General features: G+C 47.2%; 1 protein-coding gene and 1 long non-coding RNA gene across 3 annotated transcripts; one reads left to right on the forward strand and one right to left on the reverse strand.

Annotated features, from left to right (window-relative positions):
• Positions 1 to 17,624: 17,624 nt before the first annotated feature.
• On the reverse strand, positions 17,625 to 24,925 carry IGFBP3 (insulin like growth factor binding protein 3). Its single transcript, XM_037003155.2, has 5 exons — positions 24,392 to 24,925; positions 21,142 to 21,368; positions 20,788 to 20,907; positions 19,775 to 19,912; positions 17,625 to 18,937 (listed from the first exon to the last, which is right to left on the reverse strand). Exons 1-4 carry the CDS (start codon positions 24,798 to 24,800, stop codon positions 19,787 to 19,789), a joined length of 882 nt encoding a protein of 293 aa, XP_036859050.1. The 5' UTR covers positions 24,801 to 24,925; the 3' UTR covers positions 17,625 to 18,937; positions 19,775 to 19,786.
• Positions 24,926 to 25,175: 250 nt separating this feature from the next.
• Positions 25,176 to 27,002, forward strand: LOC140849953 (uncharacterized). Of its 2 annotated transcripts, none has more exons than XR_012132418.1 (2): positions 25,176 to 25,297; positions 25,895 to 27,002. It is a non-coding gene; the product is annotated as an uncharacterized lncRNA (long non-coding RNA). The 2 variants fall into 2 exon arrangements; XR_012132417.1 differs by having other exon boundaries at positions 25,194 to 25,297; positions 25,808 to 27,002.
• Positions 27,003 to 27,235: the final 233 nt, after the last annotated feature.

Consider the following 27,235-nt stretch of genomic DNA (forward strand, 5'->3'; position numbering starts at 1 on the left):
ACTTCCCGGAGCGGGGCGATAATTTTGGGAGGCCCTCGGGACCAAATCTGCGGGGGCAAAGACGGACGAGGCTCTTGGAACTTAGTTAGAGGGGGGCCGAAAGGCTCAGGCTTGATTTGTGGGAGGGGGGAAGGTGAGGGGGACGGAGGAGGAGGTGGTGAGGTGCAGGAGGAGATGGTGGAGGAGGGGGAAGGGAGAGGATGGGAGGCTTCTGCCGTGGGGAAAGCGGCAGCGGTGGCGGCGGTAGAGGAAGGGGGAGGGGCTGTTGTAGGAGAAGAAGGGGAAGGGAGAGGACGGGAGGCTTCTGCCGTGGGGAAAGCGGCAGCGGTGGCGGCGGTAGAGGAAGGGGGAGGGGCTGTTGTAGGAGAAGAAGGGGAAGGGAGAGGATGGGAAGCTTTTGCCGCGGGGAAAGCGGCAGCGGTGGCGGTGGTAGAGGAAGGGGGAGGGGCTGTTGTAGGAGAAGAAGGGGAAGGGAGAGGACGGGAGGCTTCTGCCGCGGGGAAAGAAGCGGCAGCGGTGGCGGAGGGTGGAGGGGTTGTAGGAGGGGGAGGGGCCAAAGGGGGAAGTCTGTATGGCGGAGGCTCGTTGGCCGGGTCAAAGGTAATTGAAGAGGGACTGGGAGTGTGTGGAGGGGAGGGAGACGGCTTGCAGGCTAGGAGAACTTGGGGCGGGGAGCAGGTGGTGCAGAGGCTGGGATTTTGAGCTAGGAGGCGAAAAGCTTCGATATAGGGTATCTCCTTCCATTTTTTCAGGCGCTGGCAGTAGTTAAAGAGATTGCGAGTGATGTTAGGATCAAGAGTTCCCCCTGCAGGCCATTGGTTGTTATTGTCTAGGGGGTATGTCGGCCAATCTTGGGAGCAATATTTATAGAGAAGTTTTGGTTTTATATCAGGCGTCAGGGAGAGGGTAGCCAGATGCTTAAGTAGGCATTCAAGAGGTGAACTTTCAGGGAGGGATGAGGAGGCTCCCATGGCTAAAGGACAGAGAAGGAAACAAACAGGCGAAGAGAAAACGGAGATCCTTGGACTGGAGGCAGACCACAAGGAGACAAAGGGCATCCCCGATGATCCTTGGTGGTCTGCAGAAACTCGTATACGAGTCGGAATTTCTTGGGAAGTGTGGGTCGTCACCCAGACTTCCCTAAGAAGGCAGAGTGCCGGAGTCACGAGGTACCTAGCGCTAGGTGTTTTCGGCAGACCAAACAGGTTTCGGCCGACAGAACAGAAGGAGGAGGGGGCGGGAAAGGGAGCGTTCTCATCCGCAAAGGAGTCACCTCGTTTATGGCTGTTGGGGGGGGGGCCTGCGAGTCTGCTGCAGCTGTGAAGGCCTGAGGTGGGGATTTATGGCTGTCAGAGGAGGGGCCTGAGGGTCCGCTGCAGCTGTGAATGCCTGAGGCGGGGATTTATGGCTGTCGGGGGGAGGGGCCTGAGGGTCTGCCGCAGCCATGAAGGCCTGAGGCGGGGAGAGTTCCCTCCTCGTCCCCGAGCATCAGGGCCTTGCCGGACGATCACGGTCAATGGCACTGCGACAGCTCGGAGAAGAGTGGCCCACCCCGGGGAAATTTTGCTTAAAAAGTTTCAGCTGAGGCGGGGGTTTATGGCTTTTGGAGGAGGGGCCTGAGGGTCCACCGCAGCCGTGAAGGCCTGAGGTGGGGAGCGTTCCCTCCTCGTCCCCGAGCGTCAGGGCCTTGCCGGACAATCACGGTCAATGGCACTGTGATAGCTTGGGGAAGAGTGGCCCACCCCGGGGGGAAAACTTACCTAAAGGCCAGAGAGGAGTGGTGAGTGTGAGGAGCCAGCGCCGGAAAAAGAGGACGAGGGCAAGCTGCTGCTGGTGTTGGGGGGAAGACGGGGCCCAGTTGGGGTGTCCCGTCTCCCGGGTTTTGGCACCAATGAAAGGAAAGGAGCGACACACAGCAGCAATTCACCGGAGAGTTCCGCTTTATTAGGGAAAGGTGCTGGGTTATATAGGAAGGGGCATAGGGTGATTGTGGTGTTACTTCTACGGGGCTGTTGGCTGTTGGCTAGGTGCTGGGATTGGGAGGGGGGTGAGAGGTGATTGGGCTTCAGGTGGCACTGGCGGGAACCGAGGACCCCGAAAAGAAGCCGGAAGTTTGCCATCTTACTGGTGGGGACCCTTCAAAAACTTACTACAAAGCTGTTGTGATCAAATAGCCTGTTATTGGAATAAGGGCAAATGTATCGATCAATGGAGTAGAACTCAGAAAGCATTAATAAACCCATACATTGAGCGTCAACTGATTTTCAGTGAAAGTGGGAAGACCACTTAATGGGGATAATGTAGGTCTGTTTTCTCAACACACATAGCTGGGACAACTGGATAGTCACACGCAAAAGAATCAAGTTGGACCGCCTACCTCACGGTATATACAAAAATTAATTCACATTCAAACAAAGACCTAAATGTAAGAGCTAAAAATATGTAACTCATATATAATATAGGGGTAAATCTTTATGACCTCAGATTTGACAAAGGATTCTTAGTTATCACAGCAAAAACACAAGCAACAAAACTAAAAAAGATAAATCAGACTTTATCAGAATTAAAAACTTACATGCCTCAAAAGTCACTGTTAAGTAAGTGAAAAGACAACCCACAGAGTGGGAGAAAATATTTGCAAGTTACATTCTGATAATGAGCTGGTATCTAGAATATATGAAACTCTTACAACTCAATAATATAAAGATAAACAACTCAGTTAAAAAGAAGATACACAATGATCAGTAAGCACATGAAGAGATGCTTGACACCATTAGCCGTAAGGGAAATGCAATCAAGACCCCAGTGAGACTCCACTTGGCACCCAAGAGGACGGCTATAATCACATCAGGTAACAAATGCTGGTGAGGATGTAGGGAAATCAGAACCGCCCACATGATGCTGGTGGGGAAGTAAACTGGTGCAGCCACTTTGGAAAACAGTCCAGCAGTTCCTCAAATGAGTAAACATAGATTTACCATATGACCCAGGAATTCCACTTCTAGGTATGTACCTAAGAAAAATGAAAATACATGTCCACACAGTTGTACACAAATGTTCATAGAAGCATTGTGTATAATAGCTAAAAGGTAGACATAATCCAAATGCTCATCAATGGATGAATGGATAAACAGAGTAGGGCATAGCCATGCAATGAAATGCTATTTGGCCATAAAAAGGAATGAAGTACTGATACATGCTAGAACATGGATAAACCTTGAAAACAGGATGCTCAGGGAAAGAAGCTGGTCATAAATGACCACACATTGTATGACTCCATTCATATTAAAGTTTGAAATAGGGAGGGTGATAGAGGCAGAAAGATGGGGTAGATGGGGTTGCTTAGGGTAGGGGAGGGGTTGATGGATGGGAGCTAAAGGGGTCAGGGCTTCTTACTAAAGTGACGAACATGCTCCATACTGACCATGGTTACACATGATCGGTGATCACACTAAAAGCCACTGGATGGTGCATGTACAACACATAAATCCTGTGGCATAGAATCATATCTTGATAAAGCTGTTTAAGCAGTGCTCTGGTGGGCAACACATTGTCAGAGTCCAGCTGTAGGATGAAGGGTTGTGGAGATGCAGGGTTCAAGGGGAAGAAAGAGAGGCTCTGTAGGAGTTGGCTTGAACACGGAGGCTGCAGAAGCTGCGGTCAGGGGAGCAGACTTGGGAATGCAAGGACAGAGGGTTACCTGGAAGGAGTAGCCTGTGCTCACTGCCCCCAACTGCTCCTCTGTCTCTGTTCTCTTCGGAACCAGCTCCAATTAGTTTCAAGAATTCATCACAATGCCTGGTTTGTTGGGCTACGTTGGCACTCTCTTATTATTTTTTATATGTGTAAAAATGAAATAAGGATCTAGGGCCTCACCATCCAACCTGAAAACTAGAATTCTGGCAATAATATATATTGAAAATTCATCATTCATTGCTTCACTTTGGATATAGGTTTATCTCATCTATACTTCTTTTTTAAAGTATGTTTTTATTTCAGATGATTTGATTTTTTTTTTCCTTTTTTAAAAAATTAAGGTATCATTGATATACAATCTTATGCTCAGGTTTCACATGAACAACACTGTGGTTACTACATTCCCCCTATTATCAAGTCCCCACCACATACACCATTACAGTCACTGTCCATCAGCATAGTAAGATGTTGCAGAGTCACTACTTGTCTTCTCTCTGATATACTGCCTTCCCCGTGCCCCTCCTATATTATGTATGCTTAATCCCCTATCCCTCCCTTCCCACCCATCCTCCCCAGTCCCTTTCCCTTTGGTAACTGTTAGTCCATTCATGGGTTCTGTGAGCCCACTGCTGTTTTGCTCTTTCAGTTTTTGCTTTGTTGTTATACTCCACAGATTAGTGAAATCATTTGGTACTTGTCTTTCTCCACCTGGCTTATTTCACTGAGCATAATACCCTCTAGCTCCATTCATGTTGTTGCAAAAGGTAGGATTTGTTTTCTTCTTATGGTTGAATAATATTCCATTGTGTATATGTACCACATCTTCTTTATCCATTCATCTACTGATGGAGACTTAGGTTGCTTCCATTTCTTGGCTATTGTAAATAGTGCTGCGATAAACATAGGGGTGCATATGTCTTTTTCAAACTGGAGTGCTGCATTCTTGGGGTAAATTCCTAGAAGTGGAATTCCTGGGTCAAATGGTATTTCTATTTTGAGCATTCTGATGAACCTCCATACTGCTTTCCACAACGGTTGAACTATTTTACATTCCCTCCAGCAGTGTAGGAGGGTTCCCCTTTCTCCACATCCTCACCAGCATTTGTTGCTCCTAGGCTTTTCTATGATGGCCATCCTAACTGGTGTGAGGTGATTATCTCATTGTGCTTTTTATTTGCATTTTTCTGGTAGTTAGTGATGTGGAGCATCTTTTCATGTGTCTATTGGCCATCTGAACTTCTTCTTTGGAGATTTGTCTCTTCATATCTTCTGCCCATTTTTTAGTTGGGTTATTTTGCTTTTTGGGTGTTGAGGCATGTGAATTCTTTATATATTTTGGATGTTAACCCCTTGTCAGATATGTCATTTACAAATATATTCTCCCATACTGTAGGATGCCTTTTTGTTCTGTTTATGGTGTCCTTTGCCATACAGAAGCTTTTTAGTTTGATGTAGTCTCATGTGTTCATTTTTGCTTTTGTTTCCCTTGCTTGAGGAGATGCGTTCAGGAAGAAGTTGTTCATGTTTATATTCAAGAGATTTTCGCCTATAATGTCTTCTAAGAAGTTTATGGTTTCATGAATTCCATGCAGGTCTTTGATCCATTTTGTATATGAGGTTAAACAATAATCCAGTTTCATTCTCTTGCATGTAGCTGTCCATTTTTGCCAACATCAGTTGTTGAAGAGGCCGTCATTTCCCCATTGTATGTCCATGGCTCCATTATCATATATAAATTGACCATATATGGTTGGGTGTATATCTGGCTCTCTAGTCGGTTCTTTTGGTATATTGTTCTGTTCTTCTGCCAGTACCAAATTCTCTTGATTACTCTGGCTTTGTAGTAGTTTGAAGTTGGGGAGCCTAATGTCTCCAGCTTTTCTTCCTTCTCAGGACTGTTTTGGCTCTTCAGGGTCTTTTGTGCTTCCATATGAATTTTAGAACCATTTGCTCTAGTTCATTGAAGTTCTGTTGGTATTTTGATTGGGACTGCATTGAATCTGTAGATTGCTTTAGGCAGGAATGCCATTTTGACAATATTGATTTATCCTGTCCATGAGCATGGGATGTATTTCCATTTTTTAGTATCTTCTTTAATTTCTCTCATGAGTGTCTTGTAGTGTCCAGAGTATGGGTCTTTCACTACCTTCGTTAGGTTTATTCCTAGGTATTTTATTCTTTTTGATGCAATTGTGAATGGAAATGTCATTGTAAGCGTATAGAAATGCAACAGATTTCTTCGTATTAAGTTTGTATCCTTCAACTTTGCTGAATTCAGATATTAGATTAAGTAGTTTTGGGGTAGATTCTTTAGGGTTTTTTATGTACAGTATCATGTCATCTACAAACAGACACAGTTTAACTTCTTCCTTGACAATCTGGATGCCTTTTATTTCTTTGTGTTGTCTGATTGCCATAGCTAGGATCTTCAGTACTATGTTGAATAAAGTGGGCAGAGTGGGTATCCTTGTCTTGTTCCTGATCTTAAAGGAAAAGCTTTCAGTGAGAAGCTGGGTTTGTCATATATGGCCTTTATTATATTGAGGTGCTTGCCCTCTATACCCATTTTGTTGAGAGTTTTTATCATGAATGGGTGTTGAATTTTGTTAAATGCTTTTTCAGAATCTATGGAGATGAACATGTGATTTCTGAGCTTGTTGTTGTTGATGTGGTGGATGATGTTGATGGATTTTTGAATGTTGTACCATCCTTGCATCCCTGGAATAAATCTTACTTGATCATGATGGATGATCTTTTTTATGTATTTTTAAATTTGGTTTGCTAATCCTTTGTTGAGTATTTTTGCATCTGTGTTCATCAGGGATATTGGTCTGTAGTTTTCTTTTTTTGTGGTGTCTTTGCCTGGTTTTGGCATTAGAGTGATGCTGGCCTTGTAGAATGAGTTTGGGAGTATTCCCTCCTCTTCTACTTTTTGGAAAACTTTAAGAAGGATGGGTATTAGGTCTTCACTAAATGTTTGATAAAATTCGGCAGTGAAACCATCTGGTTTAGGGGTTTTGTTCTTAGGTAGTTTTTTGATTACCAGTTCAATTTCATTGCTGGTAATTGGTCTGTTCAGATTTTCTGTTTCTTCTTGTGTCAGCCTTGGAAGGTTGTATTTTTCTAGAAAGTTGTCCATTTCTCCTAGGTTATCCTCTTTGTTAGCATATAATTCTTCACAGTATTCTCTAATGGTTCTTTGTATTTTGGTGGTGTCCGTAGTGATTTTCCTTTCTCATTTCTGAGTCTGTTTATGTGTGTAAACTCTCTTTTTCTTTTGATAAGCTCCTGCTTTTATTGGTTTTTTCTACTGTTTTATTCTTGTCAATTTTATTTATTTATTCTCTAATCTTTATTATGTCCCTCCTTCTGCTGACTTTGGGCCTCATTTGTTCTTCTTTTTCTAGTTTCGTTAATTGTGAGTTTAGACTGTTCCCGTGGGATTGTTCTTTCTTGAGGTAGGCCTGTATTGTGATATGCTTCCCTCTTAGCATGGCCTTTGCTGCATCTCACAGATTTTGTGGTGTTGAATTATTGTTGTCATTTTTCTCCCTATATTGCTTGATCTCTGTTTTTATTTGGTCATTGATCCATTGATTATTTAGGATCATGCTATTAAGCCTCCATGTGTTTATGGGCTTTTTCATTTTCTTTGTGTAGTTTATTTCTTGTTTCATACCTTTGTGATCTGAAAAGCTAGTTGGTACAGTTTCAGTCTTTTTGAATTTACTGAGGCTCTTTTTGTGGCCTAGTATATGATCTATTCTTGAAAATGTTCCATGTGCACTTGAGAAGAATATGTATCCTGTTGCTTTTGGATGGAGTCTTCTGTAGATGTCTGTTAGGTCCATCCGTTCTAGTACATTGTTCAGTGGCCCTGTCTCCTTACTTATTTTCTGTCTGGTTGCTCTGTACTTTGAAAGGAGTGGTGTGTTGAAGTCTCCTAAAATGAATGCATTGCATTCTTTTTCCCCCTTTAATTCTGTTAGTATTTGTTTCACATATATAGGTGATCCTGTGTTGGGTGCATAGATATTCATAATAGTTATATCCTCTTGTTAGACTGACCCCTTTATCATTATGTAATGCCCTTCTCTGTCTCTTGTTACTTTATTTGTTTTGAAACTTATTTTGTCTGATACAAGTACTGCAACTCCTGATTTTTTCTCCCTATTGTTTGCATGAAATATCTTTTTCCATTCCTTCACTTTTAGTCTGTGTATGTCTTTGTATTTGAAGTGAGTATCTTGCCGGCGGCATATAGACGGGTCTTGTTTTTTATCCATTCAGTGATTCTGTGGCTTTGATTGGTGCATTCAGATCATTTACATTTATGGTGATTATTGGTAGGTATATACTATTGCCATTGCAGGCTTTAGATTCATGGTTACCAAAGGTTCAAGTGTAATTCCCTTACTATTAAACAGTCTAATTTAACTCACTTATTATGTTATTACAAACACAGCCTAAAGTTTCTTTTTTTTTCCTCCTGGATTATTTATATATTAGGTATCATGTTCTGTACTCTTTGTCTATTCCTTGATTGACTTTGGGGTTAGTTGATTTAATTTTGCATCTGTTTAATAATTAATTGTTCTACTTTCTTTGTTGTGGTTTTATTTCCCCTGGTGACAGCTATTTAGCTTTGGAATACTTTCATCTATAACAGTCCCTCCAAAATGCACTGTGGTTTGTGGGAGATAAATTCTTTCAGCTTTTGCTTATCTGAAAATTGTTTAATCCCTCCTTCAAACTTAAATGATAATCTTGCCAGGTAGAGCATTCTTGGTTCGAGGCCCTTCTGCTTCGTTGCATTAAACATATCATGTCACTCCCTTCTGGCCTGTAAGGTTTCTGTTGAGAAGTCTGATTGTAGACTGATGGGTTTTCCTTTGTATGTGATCTTTTTTCTCTCTCTAGCTACTTTTTAAAGTCTGTCCTTATCCTTGATCTTTTCCATTTTAATTTTTATATGTCTTGTTGTTGTCTTCCTTGGGTCCCTTTTGTTGGGAGATTTGTGAAACTCCATGGCCTGAAAGACTATCTCCTTCCCCATATTGGGGAAGTTTTCAGCAATTACCTCCTCAAAGACACTTTCTATCCCTTTTTCTCTCTCTTATTCTTCTGATACCCCTATAATGCAAATATTGTTCCATTTGGATTGGTCACACAGTTCTATCAATCAGTATTCTTTCATTCTTAGAGATCCTTTTTTCTCTCTGTGCCTTAGCTTCTTTGTATTCCTCTTCTCTAATATATATTCCATTTACCATCTCTTCTACTACATTTAATTTTCTTTTAAATCCTTCCATTGTACATTTCATTTCATATATGGAATTTCTTAATAATTGAATCTCCATCCTAAATTCATCCCTGAGTTCTTGAATATTTTTCTGTAACTCCATGAGCATGTTTATGATTTTTATTTTGAACTCTCTTTCAGGAAGATTGGTGAGTTCAGTTTCATTGGTGAGTTCAAAAACACCCTTTTTCTGTTGTTTGTGAAATTTTGGTCTTAACCAGTTTCGTTTGACTTTTCATATTTGTATGTGGCGCCCTCTAGTGCTCAGAAGCTCTAGTCTCTGGAGCTGCTCAGCCCCTGGAGTGATGTGGGGGGTCGCAGTGGAGCAGCACTAGTGCCCTGTTTCGTGACGTCCACTCTGTTCTCCAGGTGTAGGAAGTCTAGCGCAGCCTTCTTTCCTGTTGCTCTTTTAAGATTAGTTATATTAACTATATTTTCATATTACATGTGGTTTTGGGAGAAGTTCCCTGTCTCACCTCTCATGCTGCCATCTTGAATCCTCCCTTTTGGCCCAAAGACACTTTCTATCCCTTTCTCTCTCTCTTCTTCTTCTGGTACCCCTAATGTGAATATTGTTCCGTTTGGATTGGTCACACAGTTCTTTTAATATTCTTTCATTTCTAGAGATCCTTTGTTCTCTCTGTGCACAGCTTCTTCGCATTTCTGTTCTTTAATTTCTATTTCATTTGCTATCTCTTCTATCTCATCTAATCTGCTTTTTAATCCCTCTGTTGTTTGTTTCATTTCAGTTGTCTCCCTCCTGAGTTCATCCATTAGCTCTTGAATATTTTTCTGTAGCTCCATTAGCATGCTTATGACATTTTAGTTTGAATTCTTTTTCAGGAAGGTTGGTGCTTTCTGTCTCACCGAGCCCTCTTTCTGGTGTTTGAGGGATTTTCTGCCTTTTCATAGTCCTAGAGTGATGGGAGTGGTTGCAGATGAGTGGCATGGGTGTCAGCTGGGGGGACAACATCTGTTCCTGCTTGCTGGTCACAATGCCTGTCTCCATTGTCTGTGCTGGTTAACCGTGCACAAGGAAAGGACTCTGGATTAATCCCCTAAACTGCCATGGGCAGTGTGGCCCTCGGGATGGCCTAGTGTGATGGTGTGGGTTGCAGGTGAGCAGCTTAGGTTCTGCCACAAGGACAAAGCCCTTTTGGTTTCCCAGTCTCAGTGCCTGTCTCCACTGTCTGTGCTGGTTAACCCTGTGCAGGGTGCAGCTTCTAGGTTAATCCCCTAAGCCACTGTGGGCTGGGTGGTCCTTGGGATGGCCTAGGGCAATGGCAGGAGTTGCTGGCAAGCAGCGCAGGTGTTTGCAGGGAGTGCAAAGCCCTTTCGTGATTCCCAGTCCTGGTGCCTGTCTTGCTGTCTGGGCTGGTTAGCTGCATGCAGGGAGAAGCCTCTGTGTTAAGCTGTGTGGTTGCTGTAGGTGGGGCTGCCCTCTGGCTGGTCTGCAGCAATGGGGAGGACAGTGGGTTTGCACACAGGTGCTGGCCAGGAGGAAGGAGCAGCAGGCTGCTTATCATGGGGAGGGGCCTCAGGGCTGTGTTGCCAACCAGGGGAATAGGGTGCCTGAAGCTCCTCAAAGTTCCCAACCTGCTAGGCTGAGTGTGCCAGGATGATTTTGTCTGCCTGTTCCTTCTCCTAAACCCTTGCCCCTTTAGCAGCCTTCTTATTGTTGAGAAGTCTTTCAAAGCACCTGCTTTTCTTTTATCTCAGGGCAGCCAGTTGTGGTAACCTGTTGCAGTCTTAGCCTCTGACTTTGGTTTTCAGCCCCTCTAATCTCCAGAGCACCATACAATGTGGGTCTGTGCTCCCAGGGTAGATTTCTAGGGCTGGATATTTAGAAGTCCTGTGCTTCCACTCCCTCCCTGCTCTGATTCTCCTCCCCCCACTGGTGAGCTGGGGTGGGGGAAGTGCTAGGGTCCAGCCAAGTCATGGGATTTTACTTTACCTTTTTCAATGAGATGTTGACTCCTCCCAGATGTAGACTGGTTGGTGTACTGTTACTTCTGGTCAGTCTTTTAGGAATAGCTGTATTTGCTGTATTTTCAAAATATATATGGTTTTGGGAGAATTCCACCACACTACTCAGATTGCCCTCTTTTCTCCTCTCTGTCGATTTAATTAGTTTTTAACATTTTAAAAAGTGTAACATTATTATGTGATCTTTAGGGACTTTGTTTTAAACTTGTTGCTACAGAGCTATGCATCAACCATGTGGTTGCATCCCTGTGGTCTCCATGGGGCCCCTCTTGCAAATACACCATAGTTTCTTCATCCATTCTCCTGTTGATAGGAATTAGATTATTTCCAGATTTTTAAAAGTTGTTAAAAGCTGATTCTCTGAGACTATTTTGCATGAGATCTCTTGTAAATTATATTTTGTTGTTCATTGCTGGTATATAGAAATGAAACTCTCTTTTACATATTCTTATATCCAGCCATATTGTTTAATATTCTGATTATTTATTATAATTTGTCTATTGCTTATGTCATGATTTCCAAGTAAATGATCATAACATCTGTAACAACAGTGTTTTCCAAGTATTGAGTCTCTTTTTTTTCTCATCTTACTGCACAAGCTTGGTTTTCTTATAGTATGGTGGGTGGCTATCCTTGTCTGGTTCACATTTCAAAGAGCCTACTTCTAACATCTCTTCACTTAGGATGATGTTTGCTGGGTTTTGCATTTTTTAAATATTACATTATCATATATAGAAATTCTCTTATACTCTTACTTTATTGATAGTTTTCACTGCATTGAACTTTTTTTTTGCATTGAACTTTTTAAACTGTTATCGTATATATTGTTTCTCTTTAACATATTGTGATTAATCATATTTACAAATTTTCTAATGTTAAATTATTTTGTATTCCTGGAATGAACCCAAGTTGGTAATGGTATAACACCTATTATATGGACTGTGGGATTTGATTTAACAACTTCCTTGGGATGTTTACATTAAGGAAGATGGTAGGCCCATACATATTTTTTTGTATTGTTTTGCTTTGGGGTTATGTTGGTTTTGTAGGATGAGCTGAGGTGTGTTCTTTTCTTTTATACTTTCTCAATAAGTTTTTATTGATTGGGATGATCTGTTCCTCAAGCATGTGGTAGAACTCCTCAAACCATTTTCTTGGTGGTAATATTTTAAACTCCTTCAAATGCTGTCACAAAGATAAGAATATGTAGCTTGATTTGTTCTTCAAAATGTAATTTCAAATAAATTTTATATTTTGTTTGTTTTCAAAATTGATAGTATGTCATTTTGATGGTGTTCTTTTGATCACCTGTTTCCTGCTTGATCTGTTATCTCCCTTCTCTTACTCAAAATGTTGCTAGTTGTATGTGTAACCATCCCCTATGTTCTTGATAGTCTTCCTAGGCATTGCCTTTTTGTTAGATTTTTCAAAGAAGCCACCGTTACTTTGTGGACTCTACTGTATCTTTGTTCTCTGTCATCAGTTTTCTCTGCTGTAGCTGATTTTCAGCCTTTCCTTTACCTAATACAGGTTTTTCAGGCATTTATTTCCCTTGATCCTCTGCCTTGCTTTCACTACCATCATTAACATTATCTAGGGGGATTTATTTTGGAGATGATAGTTTTACATTGCTGAGTAGTTTTAAATTTCAGTATCCATTTCTTCTTAAACCTTGACTCACTCATCTGTGTTCTTTTTAATTTCCCAGGGTGTAGGGATTTAAAAATATAATTCCTGTTAACTTTAAGTTTAATCATAAAATCATCATCGACATGGCATCTCTTCTTTCCATTTGGGGGCTTTCTTTATGGCCTGGTACATGACCAATTTTTAAAATGCCCCCATGTCTTTGAAAGCGGCAGGCATTCTTAAACTGCTCCACATGTGCTTCTTGGGTTCAGCTGGTTAGTTTTCAGTATCCAGATCTTCTAAATCCCTACTGATTTTTTTTTTGGTCTGTTTACTTATCAATAAGGGAAAGAGAGCAAAATTTCCTCTCATTATATTACTTTTCAATTAAAATAGTTAAAAGGTATTTTATGAGGCACACACATGTTTAGCATGACTGGATACTCCTTGTTAACTGACGATCCTGTTATTTTGTAGCAAAAATGTCTACCTCTAATAAAACATTCTTTGTCTTAAAATCTGCCTTGTCTGATACTAATAGCTCTTCTAGCTTTGTTTTGGATAGATTTTGTTTGATAAATCCATCCTTTCACTTCTAACTTTGTCTGTTGTAATAAAATATTTTTTACCTTAATTTTTAGCACTTGAATCTACCTATCAATGTTTCAATTAACTGGCAAGTTTTAACATCTATTTAAGTCAGGATTTAACATCAATTTATGTCAATCTTGGCATTATTGACATTTTAGGTGGGCAATTCTTTGTGGTCGGGGCTGTCCAGGAAGTTTAGTAGCATCCCTGGCCCCCAGCCAGTAGATGTCAGTAATACCTTTCAGTTGTCACACCAAAAATATCTTCAGACACTGCCAGGTATCCCTGGTTGAGGACAGAATTTTCTCAAGTTGAGAATCACTAATTTTATAGTAGTGACAGTTGGATCTTTTTACGGCTTTGTTATTCTCTCGTCTTCCTGCATCCAGAGTAGGATTAAAAACATTGTGTCACCTGGACATTTGTTTCTCTTTGACTTGCTCTTTCTCCCTTAAAGTTTTGATATTTTAAGATTTCACCCTAATTTATCCACAAACGTTTTTAAACTATGTCCCCTTTTACATTCTGTGGAGCCAATCAATCTAGAGTCTTTTGTTTTTCTTTAAACTGTGAAATGTATCTCTTATTTCTTTACTTTCCAGGACTTGACTTGTGTGACCTGATGTGGCATGCTGCCCCCACCCACCACGTCCCTGGCTAGTCTCTTTCAGAGAGAGCTCTTGGCCTTGCTCCCCTGCTTCTCCAAACTGTCCTCTAGCTGTACGCACCCCAGTGCTCATTCCATGTATTTTATTTTATGTTTCAACTATTAGATATTTCACACCAATTACCCCATTTGTTCCTTTGTGTTTTTTGTTCTTGCTTTATGATATAAGACCTTCCCTCACCCCCTCAAGCCTGCTTATTTTGCCTGGACAGACAGTTGTAGTATGTTTCCATGTAAATTTACCATATTTTTATGTCACTGGGTTCCTCAAAGGTCTCCCAACTTGTGAGCTCATGTCGCCTCAGTACTGGCCACTCTCAGGTGATGTGTAGGCCTGTGTGCACCCAAAGCTCTTAGGCAGGGGTGCAGGTGGGGGCTGAGTCCTGAGAGGATAGCGCCTAACACCTGAGGTCCAAAGCTGGTCATTTTGTCCCCAGCCCTCACCCAGGGAGAGGTGCTCTGGAAGGAGACACCCCCCAACAGGCACCCTGCAGGGGAAGAGGGATGCATCCAAGGGAGAATATGAACTGGCCAGCTCATCACTGCCCTACCTGGAGTTGCTGCTTCAGGATACCTGGGCCAGATGTACATGCAGTGTGGGGGCAGGAACCAACTGTTTGTAAGCTACAGAGGGACAGGGTGGAGACAGAGGGACAGCATGGGTTCATGCTGCCACACCTCCTTCTCTGAAAGGGTGCCTTGTGCACATGCCCATCTAAAATAGCATCTGGCTGCTATCTTCAGGGGTTCCCCATGGTTTCCAATGACCTAGAAGTTCTCTGTAGGACTCCTCATGGCTGCATGGAGGGTGGCGCCTGTTGTGTCTTCATGACATGTTGAATAGTGTCCCAAACTTCACTGTCCAGAGGTCCTTACCTTCCGTGTTGCTTCTTCAGTGGAACTGTGTTGAGGTGCTCAGACTTGCCCTTCTTGATGTCCGACCTCCATCTTTGCACTGCCACATTGGATCTGTCCCCAAATATTGTGGGCCGTCTTCACAACATGCTCCAATTGCACCACATCTCAGCCTCTTTCGGCAGTGCGGGTCCATGCATCCTGTCTTGGCCCTAGGCTTTCCAGTCCTGGCCCCCATAAAGCAACTGAGTGCCTGGCATAGCTTAGCTACATCACCTCCTGTGATAAAATGGAGTCACAAGAAATACATACATATTTCCCAGGTATATTTGGTCTCCACCTGCAGTTCCTGAAAGCACTGCAGAGCGAAATGGATGTTTTATCATATTAATGAGACTTTTGGACCCTGACCCAAGGGCAGGGGCTGGAGACTGAATCAGCTTACTGTCAATAATTTGGTCAGTCATGACAATGCTATGAAACCCTCATGAAAACCCCTAAGAAGGGCTGTTTGCTATCTCTCTGCTTTGCTCTCCCTGCTCTGCTCAGCTGGATCTTGCTTCTTGATCAGAGAGCTCTTCTGTGCTTGGGAAACCAGAACACCTCCATGTGCCACCAAGGCAGGCTCCAGGCTCCACGAGGACAGAAGCTCCTTTATTTGGGACCTTGCCTTATGTTTCTCTTCATCTGGCTGTTTACTCGCATCCTTTACAGTATCATTCATTAAACTGGTAAACGTAAATGTTTTCCTGAGTTCTGCGAGAAGCTCTAGCAAATTCATTGAACCTCAGGGGGCAGTCATGGAACCTCCAATACGTAGCCTGTAGGTCTGAAGCACAGGTAGCTTCCTGCAGCCTACCACCAGCATCTGGAGTGAGGGGTGGAGGGAAGTCTTGTAGGACAGAGTCCTTAACCTGGGAATCTGATGTTGTCTGTAGGCAGATAGCATCAGAATTGAGTGGAGTTCTCAGGCAGGTAGTGTCAGAATTGAGTTGAGTTCTGACACCCTGCTAGTGTTCCAGAATTGCTGGGTGTTAGTGAGTGGGAAGAACCTCTCCCACATACTTACACATATTGTAATCAAGTCCAGTAACCGAAATGGAGTTATACTACTATTACTGCTGTGTATAATATTATTATGGTTCATATATGTAGGGAGAAAATACACCATTTCATTTGGTGTCGGACAAATGGGAATCATACCTCCCTTCAGCTGTCTCAGCCTGCATGGACTTGGTGTGGGATTTGGGCTCCCTGGGTGCTGGCCCGACTCCTCTCTGGTCACCAATCCCACCTCCTGGGATGGTGGCCATGTACCTGCCTTTGGAGGGCTCCCCTTGGGGTCAGCTGGCCTGCTCCCTGGGTCTGTAATAGAAAGCCACCTCCTCTGAGAGGCCATCCTTGACCATCTTTTCCAAGTTAAAAAAAAGGAGAGGAAATGGGCAACAAGCACCCTTGGTGGTCTGTGATCTTGTTTCTTTGGGCAGCATGTGTCCCTGCCACTGTACACCCCACTTGATAACCTTGTCATCTTTCTCAACAAGAGCAGTGATTCTGCATGGCTTTCCCACTGTATGCGGGTCCCATCCTAGAACATACCATGCAGATACACAATCCTCTGGGGAGGAAAGGTGGGTTCCAAGAGTCTGACTGAGAGGAAACATCTGCACAGGTTGCCACGGAACAGAAGCCCCTTAGGATGCCCTTGCTATGTCGGTGCTTGTCGGTCTTCAGCTCATTCATCTGCTGGTTGGAGCATGGTGGGCCATGCTGAGGCCAGCGAATCTCATGCCCTCATGTGCTGGTTTGCTTGGGTTTGAGGGGGTGGTTGGGGACATGTGGATGGGGGTGGTGGAAGCTGAAGCCTGGGAGGCAGAGTTGCTTCTAGGGTCCAACTGGAAGGCCAGAAGAGGAGGAAGGGGTGGTGAGAACTGAGGAGCCTGGTGGAGCTTACTGGGCTTAACAGGAGAGTGTTTAGGATAGTCAGTCGAAGGTGTGAACTTGGCAGAGGCTGGAGGTGACCCAGGGCACAAGATTCAGACCACTAGGAAGGCAAACCTGGGGCCTGATGGAACTGGCACATATGGCCCAAAGCTGCTCCACAGCCTGCCCAGCCCTGTGCGGGATTCCCAGGCCCTGGCAGCCACTCAGGTGCCTTGAGCCCTGACACCTACAGCCTGCTGGTGCCTGTCACAGCCCACCAGCTTGCTCTGCTTGCTGCCTCCCTCCCAGGCACCCCATAGGACCTGCCCCTTTGCCCTGGGTCCAGTGACATGACAGCCCCTACACTCTAGTCTCTGCACACCTACAATGCTGTTTGGCACACATACCTCTGGTATGATGGAACCTTATAAACATTTTATTAATGGGGCAGCTATGGCTCTAAATGTATGGCTCGTTGACATGGGGTTTGATGCTGTAAGTCACAAGCTCAGATCTTTGCCTGAGTGGCTGTGACAAGGGGCAGCTGTCCCAAGGCTGTGTAGGGGGACCACACCTAGTGTCCCCCTCCTGCCTTGTCCACACCCCTTCTCCAAGCAGTAGGGTGGAATGGCTGCAGGAAAGGGTCGGGGTTCTGTGACTTGCCCTGCTCAGCTGTGAGGCTGCTCTGAGTGGTGATGGGTAGGCAGCAGGGGACAAAACCTAAACATAGCATGGGCTGAATGGTGACACAGTCCTGTGACAGGAACATCTTCCCAGACAGGAGGTTCACTGCAGGAGGGACCCAGCCCTCCATGGGGGGCAGCAAGGCATCTGGGACTGTCTAGCAAGTGCTTTGTTTTGGCCAGAGGTGGGGGATGAAAGCTTCTCCACAGTCAGAACACCCACCCTTGCCCCCTCTGGGTTTCATCAGTAACAAAAAACCTAGAGCCAGTCAGCAACACGGGGAAGGGCAGCTCTTTATGGTAAAAACTTTATTTACTATTTATAAATACATTGCAAGACAAACTTTCCAAAAATACCTTTTTTTTTTCCCAAAAACTTAATTAAAAAAATAAAGAAAAGCTAATAGGTAGGCAGAATGTCTGGAGACCCTTTGTGTTCTCAAGGAGGGCTGAGTGCGATGTGCATCCAACCTGGAGGCTCCTAGGGTCCCTGCCGCCACCCCCAGACCTGGAGAGCTGGCCCCAGGGGGGACACAGCAGGCTGGTGTGCAAGCCCCTGGCCATGCTGACCCTCAGCAACCTTGCTAACATCCTCTAGTACAGGTCCTATTGCATTGGGACTGTGACACATACAATGGTAACAGTTGATGAAAAATGTATTATCTGTGTAAATAGGTGAATCAGGAAGAAAAGTAGGGGCGACTCTGTGTGCTCCCAGGATCCCATGTGGGCTCCTCAAGAAACCATTCCTCTTTCCTCGTCAGATACAATTATCATTTTTTAAACATTGTGCCAACAGGACAGACACGAGGGGTGAAAATAAGCCTCCTTTGCCTTTTAGGAGCTTATCCTCAAAAACAGATTGGAGCTTGAACTGGTCAACATAGGACACAAATCCTGCCATTAATTCTGATGCTCCTGGAAATGAGGTGCTATCCCTTCCCACCTCCCTCCCTGGGGGTCACCAGAAAAGGCTGCTCACTGGCCTGCCAGGCCCTACTGCCTGGCGATGCAGGAGGGTCAGAAACGCCTGCTACAACAGGTTCTCCAAGTTCCCTAGAACATTCTTGGTCATTTTTGTTTTATAACTAGTAAGACTCTGCCTTATTCTCTGAATCTCCACATTACAGTCCCTTGAAGACACAAAATGCCTGTCAGGGGTCCCAGGCCCTTGCCCCCAGATGTGAGCTCCAGGTGGTGTGTCTAGATCCCAGATACAGGTGTTTCCTGCTTTCTACAAGCCGGTGAGGCCTTCACAGAGGAGGACAAAGCCTGGTCGCCAAGGCCAGATGCCCAGGGTCCAATGCAGCGAGATTCCAGGACAGCATGAGGTCCAGCTGTGCTGTGCTGGAGTTGACAAGTATTTTTATAGGAAGCGACAAGAAAAATCAAACTGCGTTTCACGGTTCAGTGGAAAGTGGAAAGATGCTCAGGTGCACCATTTAGAAGAAACCTCAGAATTTCAAACATTTCTTTCTAAGTTTTGGTTTAAGAAAAAAATCAATTCACCACAAAAAGAAATATAAATTGAGGCTGTAGCCAGCTGCTGATCATTTCCTTGGCAGTCTTTTGTGCAAAATAAGGCGTATTTGAGCTCAACGTTAACTGAAAAAAGCAGAGAAAGAAATATATTGAAATAACGCCCCCAGATCAAAGGACTCTCCTCCATCAGACCCCATGCCCAGGCAATGGTAGTGGGGCTGGGGGAGGGGCCGCCCTATACTTCTTAACAAAAACAAAGATCAGTGAGATGCTCTCAGTGCTTACTGTTAGTCACCCTAAAATTAGAATTACTCATTCCCAACTTACAAGGGAACAAAACTTGTAAGTAAAAATGAAAATTTCTTCTCTTTGCTTAATTTGTTGCAAGGAGATGAAAGGAAATGTATTTCTTGATAGAGCTCTCATTTATTCAAAGAAAAAGGTATATTGAATATGATGGCACTCTTCAAATGGTGGTTTAGAAATCAATGTTGTTTTAGATTTAAATAAACTTTACTGAAGTTATATTAATCAAACTATCAGAATATCTGCAATATATTTTACAGAAAAAAACAGCCACATCTTTCATGTAGAATCATGTTCCTTTAACAAGTCTTTTTGGATTAAAAGTTTAACTGTGAAGATCAACAAACCAGCAGACTTACAGGGAAAAAGCCTAAATTTGAGGGTCCCTATGCTGCATGTGTGTGAATGTTCACATGTTCTAAGCTCTCTGAAGCAAAGCCAAGTATCTTGAGACAACGTGGCCACAACCTCTTTCACTGCACTGGTTCAGCTGGGTTGGGGACCCCCAAGCTTTCTTTGGGGGAGGGCCTGGGTTGTGTTTGTCCTCAGCCAGGGCAGCTCCTGGGGGCCAGCCCCTAGGCAGTCCTTCACCCACAGATCCCCCACCATTCCAGGAGGGAAAGCCCAGGGCCGGGTGCCGTCTTGGGGCCTTACGTGGTGGGCAGTTTACTTGCTCTCCATGCTGTAGCAGTGCACGTCGACTTTGCCCTTCCCATCGAAGCCCGGGAGGGGCTGCCCGTACTTGTCCACGCACCAGCAGAAGCCCCGCTTCCTGCCTTTGGAGGGGCGGCACTGTGGGCAGAGCAGACACAGTGAATCTGGGGCCCCACTGTGGGGTCCTGACCACAGGGCAGGTGCCAAGGCCAACCAAGGGTAGGGCATTCAAGGCCACTGTCCAGCACAGCCTCTGCTACGGGAGAATCCTGGTCAAAGCCACATTGGGGTCTCTGGTAGATACAGGAGCCTGCTGGCTCTGCAGGCATGTCCCATGTGCCCTGTGCAGGTGATGCCTGTCCTTCAGAGCCATATATAGGAAAGCTCTCATGGTGAGTTTACTGGTATGTGACTGAGAGAAACATGGGAAAAGGATATATGAATGGAATAAATGTTGTGGAATAATGGCTGATAGGAAACAGGTGTGATGAAGAGGCCAAGGAGACCACTGGTTACCAAAGAAGATGGCCCTTGAACCATGTCACACCCACAGACACCTGGGGGGCCACCTCGGGGGCTCTGTCTTGACCCTGTGAGAGGCTGCCAAGTGGAAGCCAAGCAGGCTGAAATGTTGCCTGGTTAATAGTAATCTGCAAGGCACCCTTACCACAGGGTTGGGTCCCTGTCAGGAAGCACAGTGTGGCACAGTGTGAAAGGGATCAGTGTGGGGTCTCAGAGCTGTCACCAATGTCATGGTCATGCATCATGGAAATGATCCACACTAGTTACTCAAAACTTCACTTAATAATGCCAAGCTAACACAAGTGCCAGTCAAGGGCTCCTGGCCGCTGGGGGCAGCTTGGAGGGTCAGAGGGAGAAGTGGATGGTGGAAAGGCAGCAGGGGTGAGGGTCTGTGCTGCAGCCCCCGTGGTCTTGGCTGTGGCCAGAATGCAGGGTGGCAAGTGAGAGGTGAGTCGAGTCAGCAGTGTGGGGGCGGCTGAGGGGCTGCTCACCTGCTTCTTCTTGTAGAAACCCTTCTTGTCGCAGTTGGGGATGTGGATGCCCCTGGGGCTGAGCATGTCCAGGAACTTGAGTTGGTTCAGTGTGTCTTCCATTTCCCGGCGGCAGGGCCCCTGAGATCAGCAGCGGGTTACTTGGGTACATGCGCTTACAAAACCCCAGGCAGCCACGGCCTGCTGCACCACTCTTTTGCCTGACTTAGGGGAGGGTCACCATCTATACCATGTAAAGAGGACTTGCAGCTGCACAGCTGTATTGCTGATTTACCACCAGGGCTCCTCATAAAAAGGGCCCTGGGATACCGGGCTGGTGGCCCCACCACCCACCCAGAGGCAACAGGCGCTCACATATTCAGTCTCCCGCTTGGACTCGGAGGAGAAGTTCTGGGTGTCCGTGCTCTGAGACTCGTACTCGACCTTGTAGCGCTGGCTGTCCTTGGCATGCCCCTTCCTGATAACATCCATCTTGGCATGCAGTGGGTGGAATTTGGGGTCGGGCGTCCTGTGAGTGCCAGGGAGGGCCTGGTTTTCCACGCTCCCAGGGCTGTGGTCTTCCTCCGACTCACTGCCGTTTCCTTAAATACCATAAGGGGGACAAAGCAAGATGCTCTTTATGCTTAATTAAACAACAGGCTTCTCAAGACCTTAGTACTGTGACCAAGTCACCCTGAAGAAGAAATGTTACCCAACAATTCCAAATACCCTCAGAAAACACCTGGATAAAGTGTTGTTCCAAAATAGAGTAGCCAAAGTAGCTTAACCTTAAGAAGCCCTGTTTCTAAACTGGAATCTGACCTTCAACAAGAAGGTGGAGTAGAAGTGATTATTCCGCAGCCTTAACCTTCAGACCAGCCAACCTCCCTGGCAGGGGCAGACCCAGCCAGGGCTGTGCAGGCACATGGAGCCCCAGGGCCTCTGGAGAGCGGGTGCACATGGGGCTCGGGGATAAGCATGCACCCTGGCCCACCCGCCCGTGGGATGCCTTTGGGTGGTGGCTGCATCTGGCAGTGAGAGTGCATTCCTCCCCAAACCTGCTGCATGTCCCAGCTACTATGGGTCGTGCTGTCCATGTATAGGGTCTGAACACCTAGAGGAGCTGTACAGGCCCTGTACATCCTGGCACCCCTCCCTGCCATGCACAGGAGCCTACAGATGCAGACAGCACCAGCACTCAGCCCAGTGAGAGGCTCCTCTGCCAGAGCATTCACTCTGAGAAGGAAGGCGCTTCTGTAGACCCCTCTAAATCAATGTGCTAAATGAAGAGACTGACACCTGATGGGGATGCTGGAGTATCCACAGTGTCACTGGGATTTTAAGGGCACTGACTAAATGTGGGGCTGCTGGGGACCCCTTCCCCCTGGCTGGGTGGGTCTACAGTCAGGTAACTGGTGGATTACTCCACTCAAGGAGCAGCACCTGGTGCCACCAGGTCCTCAATATACTACTTGGGGGCTCCAGAGTCCTATTCCACCTGTAGGTTCCCTACCTCCAGCAGCCCCGTAAAGACAGGGGCAGTTTGCCTGCTGCTGGGAAGCCCGCCAAGGCGTCTGACTGGGCTCTGACGAGCGCATGCCTTGTTGGGAGAATGCTGAGCTGGACTGGGAGACCCAGTGCCTCTGGGCAGGTGCTGGCTCTCCTGGAAGCACAGAAGGCAGGTGCGCTCACAGGGTGCTGGGGAAAAGTCCCTCTCCTATAGGGCCTTGATTTCCTCTCCCAGGAAATGAAAAGGTGGAGGAGTAGCCGAGTCCCCAGGGGTCTGGTGTCTGGGGAAGCAGATTTGACTAGCCAGGTGCCAGACAGTAGGTTCTTAATTGGTAGAATTTGCTTTCAATTTCCTTTCATCTAGTTTTTTTTCTTTTTCAGGGAAGTACTGGGGCAAAGGAAATGCTAAGGATATGTAAATAAGCACATTTGCATTTCTTTCCCAAGAAGTGGGGATAATTTTAAACGGGATAATTTTAAACTTGCTTGGTTTCTTTCTTATTCTGCTGATTTAAGCATGAAGAGAAAACCTTTCCATTGAAGCAACTGAGAATTTTAACTTTCGACTGTCATTTAAATTCACCCCTCCATGAATTTTATAAGTCATTTAGATCTTTTCATGAATTTGTAATGCACCACGTTAACCTATACAATGGAGCTACAATGGCAGTAATCATACCATCCATTAAAGTCTAACTAAAAATGGCAATGTCTATGAGAACTTCTACATTGCTTTTTGAATATCCAAAAACACACTAGAAGAATAAAGTACACCCGGTAAACGACATAACCTCACCCCGAGAAACAAACACATCTAGTGAATTTGACTATCCACTAGTATAAACAGTGTTTCAGGCAACTGGAATTGTGCCTTTCTATCAGTCCTCTAATGGTGTTTCTCTGAGATAAATAGAGCAGTCTAGTAAGGCTGACCCCGGAGTGGAGGTCGGCAGGGTTGGAAATGATAAAGGGACCTCCTCCTGCCAGCCTTAGGCAGCGGCTTGCCCACTGCACTCTATCCTGCAGGGTGGCGGGAGGCGGGTCTGAATTCTCTGTCTTCTGCTCTGCGGGAACTGCACTCACGGAACTCTATGAGGCTGGCGAAGCCGGCTTGAAATTTAGAGGAACTGCTGCCAACTCCATGCAAACGTCTTTTCTAAGAGAAATGTTAAGTCCTTCCCAGAGCCACTGGCCTGATAAGTGGCTGGGCCAGTGGAGTAACTGCCAAATGTTAGCTCCTGTCCCTTGAGGGCTTCCTGAACTGGACCCCATTTCTTCCACTACGTATTAAGTGGCAGGCTGTCCCATTCCACAGCAAGGGATGGGACAAGAGTGGGGCCTTTGCTGTCACTGGACTCCTTGGGTCCACACTCCCCACAGCCCTGGCACCTTTAATCTGAGGGCCACGGCCACCCAGGCACAGGGACCGGAGGGGTGCACGAGGACAATGCAGGAAATGGCAAACGGGGTTCGGCCCCCACGCTCCTCCCTGATTCTGGGGGGCCTTGGAGAGCCACTTCTTTATTAACGTCAGGTAGTCAACCACAAAAGATACCAATACCCGACTCCCACCTAGCTGGTTGGGGGACGTGACTTTGCAAATCTAAGTCTGTGCAAAAATTAGTACTTTTAAAGACAAGTACCATCGCCTACAACGGGCCTGCCCGTCTTTCCCGCTCGGAATCAGCCCTGGCCGCCTCCCTGCGTCCCAGGCTCGCCCAGCATTGGCACGACCACACTCGCCCCTGGTCTGTGGGAAACGGCAGTCACGTTCCTGAGGCGTGCCACACGGTCCACGCCCGCGTTCCCGAGATCCGGCGCGGTGCTGGCATGGAGGACGCGGAACCTGTGCTCGGCCCAGCATTGTTCTACTGCCCATCCACCTCGGAATCCGCACCCGCCCTTCCCCGGAAATCTTTGACCCTATTTAGGCGAAAGCCCTTGGCAATTACAGGAACTGCGTTCAGAGGACCAAGCGCACGAAGACCAGCGGTGGAGGATCCCTCAGGGGCGACGTCCAACCCTAAGGGCGGGGACAATAGAGGAGTCCTGGCAACGGCACCGCCCCAGCCCCGGGCCTGGCGCTGCAGAGGCGCACCTGGCGCAGGCGGCTCACCTGGCGCGGACGGCGCGGGCAGCAGGTAGGCGCGCAGGCGGCCGGAGGCGCTGGCGTTGGCGCAGAGCCCGCGGCCGTCCAGCAGCGCTTGCAACGGGCGCAGCTCGCCGGACGGCGGCTGGCAGCGGAGGCCGGCACCGCAGCGCTCTGTGTAGACCCCGCAAGGCTGGCCCTCGCGCAGCGCGCACGTCAGGCAGCAGCCGCACCCCGGCTCGCGCACTAACTCGGAGCACGCGGCCGCGGCCGGCGGCGGCGCGCACTGGGCCAGCGCGCGCGAGTCGCACGGCTCGCAGCGCACCACTGGGCCCGCGCCCACCGCACCCGCGCCAGCCCGAGCCGCCGGCGGCCCACGGAGCAGCGCCAGCGCTGTCAGCGCCGCAGCCCAGAGCGCGGGACGCGCCCGCTGCATGGCCCCTGCCGCGGGGTCCGCTGCTCGGCCGGCCGGGGTACGCGGGGACTAGGCGGCACTGCGGGGCGCGAGGCTGCGGCAGCGGAGCAGGCAGCGGCCAGTTCTCAGCGCCGCGCCGCCGCGCTCTTATCTGTGTTGCCCGAGAGCGCCGTCCGCTATATAGAAGCCGCTGGCCGAGGACACGCCCCGGAACGGCGCGCCGGGGGGAGGTGGAGGATGGAGGGAGGAGTGGGGGCGGGCCGGCTCAGAGTAGGCTCAGGGCCCGCGCCTTTGCCTGGGCGGCCAGTCGGTGGCCGGGAGCGCGCAGCGCGCGGCCGCCCGGGCACCTGCTCCCCTCGTGCACGCCCGGCGCCCCCGCTGCACACCTCTGTCCCGGGAACCTGGCGGCCCTGCGGCCCTCCAACCCCCCGCGCCTCAGGCCACTGAGGAGCATGGGCCATCTCGACGTCATGGGCGCGCTGGCTACCGCCGCGGCTCTTCTCCCTCAGCGCCTCCGGGTGAGGTCTTCCCACGGCGAGCTAGTGGCCGGGAGACTGGCGTGCGCCGCTCCTTAACCCATGTGTACTTTGCAAAGCTTTGCAAAATTCAATTTTTCGGGTAGGGGAATTTCTGAACGAGAATACCAGATTTGCGTCGGGTCTTGGGGAGCCGGATTTAGGGTTATTTGCAGCCAATGGGCCGCTCGCAGCCCCGACCCCCCGGGACCTACCAATGCGCACCCGCAGGTGTGCTGGTGGCCGACGCCCTTTTCAATTTCACCTCTGAAAAAAGTGGAGACTCACACTGGCCACTTCACCGCAAGTGCCCAGTTGGCCATGGGCGCCGACGGGCGCATTAGCAGGGCTTGTCAAAGATTTGTTTTAGCCATACTCCCAGGTTATGTTTTCGAATAGAGTTTAAATCCACAACAAAAGGATAATAAAAACAATGAAGCGGGCCCTGGGGAAGAATAATTAATAACCGAATAGTCCCTAAAATTGGTGATTTCCTCTATCATTTTTTTTCAGCCGTTTTGTGTCCCTAAACTAAGTTCTCTCCGGTGCGTTGAAGTGGAGATTGTAGCTCATCTGCGCAATCTAAACATTTTGCACTAGGGTGGAATTCCGAGGACGCGATTGCGCCGTTGAGGTTGCAGTGAATCAGTCGCCTGGAGTTTCAACGGTGATGCACGCTCCTTCTCTGGGTGACCAACAGGGGACGCTAGTGGTCCAGGATTGAATCGACAATTGCACTTTCCAAGGCTCTTCTACGAAGCGTTTGTGGATCAGCAGTGGGAACTGGCAACACTCCGCAGGAGGGGAATTTCCTGGGCACAGTTGAGCATGGGTACTTGTCCTACGAGGTGGACAGGTACTTGGAGGGGGCTTTTGCAGTTTGCGGTAGGAATAGCAAACAGGACCCCCTTGCGCTGCTCTCGGCACGCTGGCCATCCTACTAGGCAGTTGGGGTGAACTTGACATCCACACACCTACCGTGTGTGATGTGTGTGTACATACCTTGCCGATTCACTCATATCAAACCATAAAATAAAATAATAGTCACATAGAGATTCCTCAAAGGAGAAGAGGCCAACGACAAAAGAGGGGCGGCGTCCCGGGCCCCGAAAAGGCGCAGCGCCTCGGGTTCTACTGGCGCCCGCCTGAGCAAGCTGCGGAGACGCCCTGTGAACTCAGTGCGCCTCGCGGCCCCTCTCCCTTCCTCCTCCCGCCTAGTAGCTGCGTGGTGCCTGCTTTGACGGCCACGGGCAGGGTCTCCGATTTCATTGGAAAACCAAAGGAAGAACCCAAGGCCCTCAGGGTTACATTTTGTTCCTGAAATAACCACAGAACCTCAGTTCTGAAATCGAGCCGGGTTCTGTATCCAAGGATGCTTGCTTGAGGTTGCAGGTCCGCCTTCTGTCCAATACCATGTTATGCGGAGCCGGCTGCTGTGTGACACGGGACAGGGTGGCAATGTGGCACTTTGTCACAGTGTTATCCTTTGAGGGGTGGGCGCGGACGCCCGGGCGTCCTGGGCTCTGCTGACCTGCCAGCTGTGCTCGCGCGTTCCGCGCAGAGTCCCTAGGGGGCGCCGGGACCCCAAAAAGTGCGTTACATTGTAACTCAGTGATGTTCCTTGACAACGTTCTGTGTACGCTGTCATCGCCTTTTTCTTGAAATCGTGCAACAGCGAAATAAATCTACTGCAGTGACGTGGGGAGAATTGTGTTTCAATACTTAGTCATTTTTATTTGACAAAACTTCTGGGAAAGCTCCCCCTTCCCTGTCTCTGCAATGTAATTGTAGCAGGGTGGACTTTGGGATAAAACTTAATTTTGTGGCATGCTGGTTAATTTTGTCAGACTTTTGATCAGTCTGGCCTTTGTGGTTATTAATATGAACTAGAGTGGTTATTGGGAAAGATGCTTTGTTTTGCCTGTTGAAGGTACTTGGCAT

Source organism: Manis javanica, chromosome 6 (genome assembly GCF_040802235.1).
Source record: "Manis javanica isolate MJ-LG chromosome 6, MJ_LKY, whole genome shotgun sequence".
Lineage (NCBI taxonomy): Eukaryota > Metazoa > Chordata > Mammalia > Pholidota > Manidae > Manis > Manis javanica.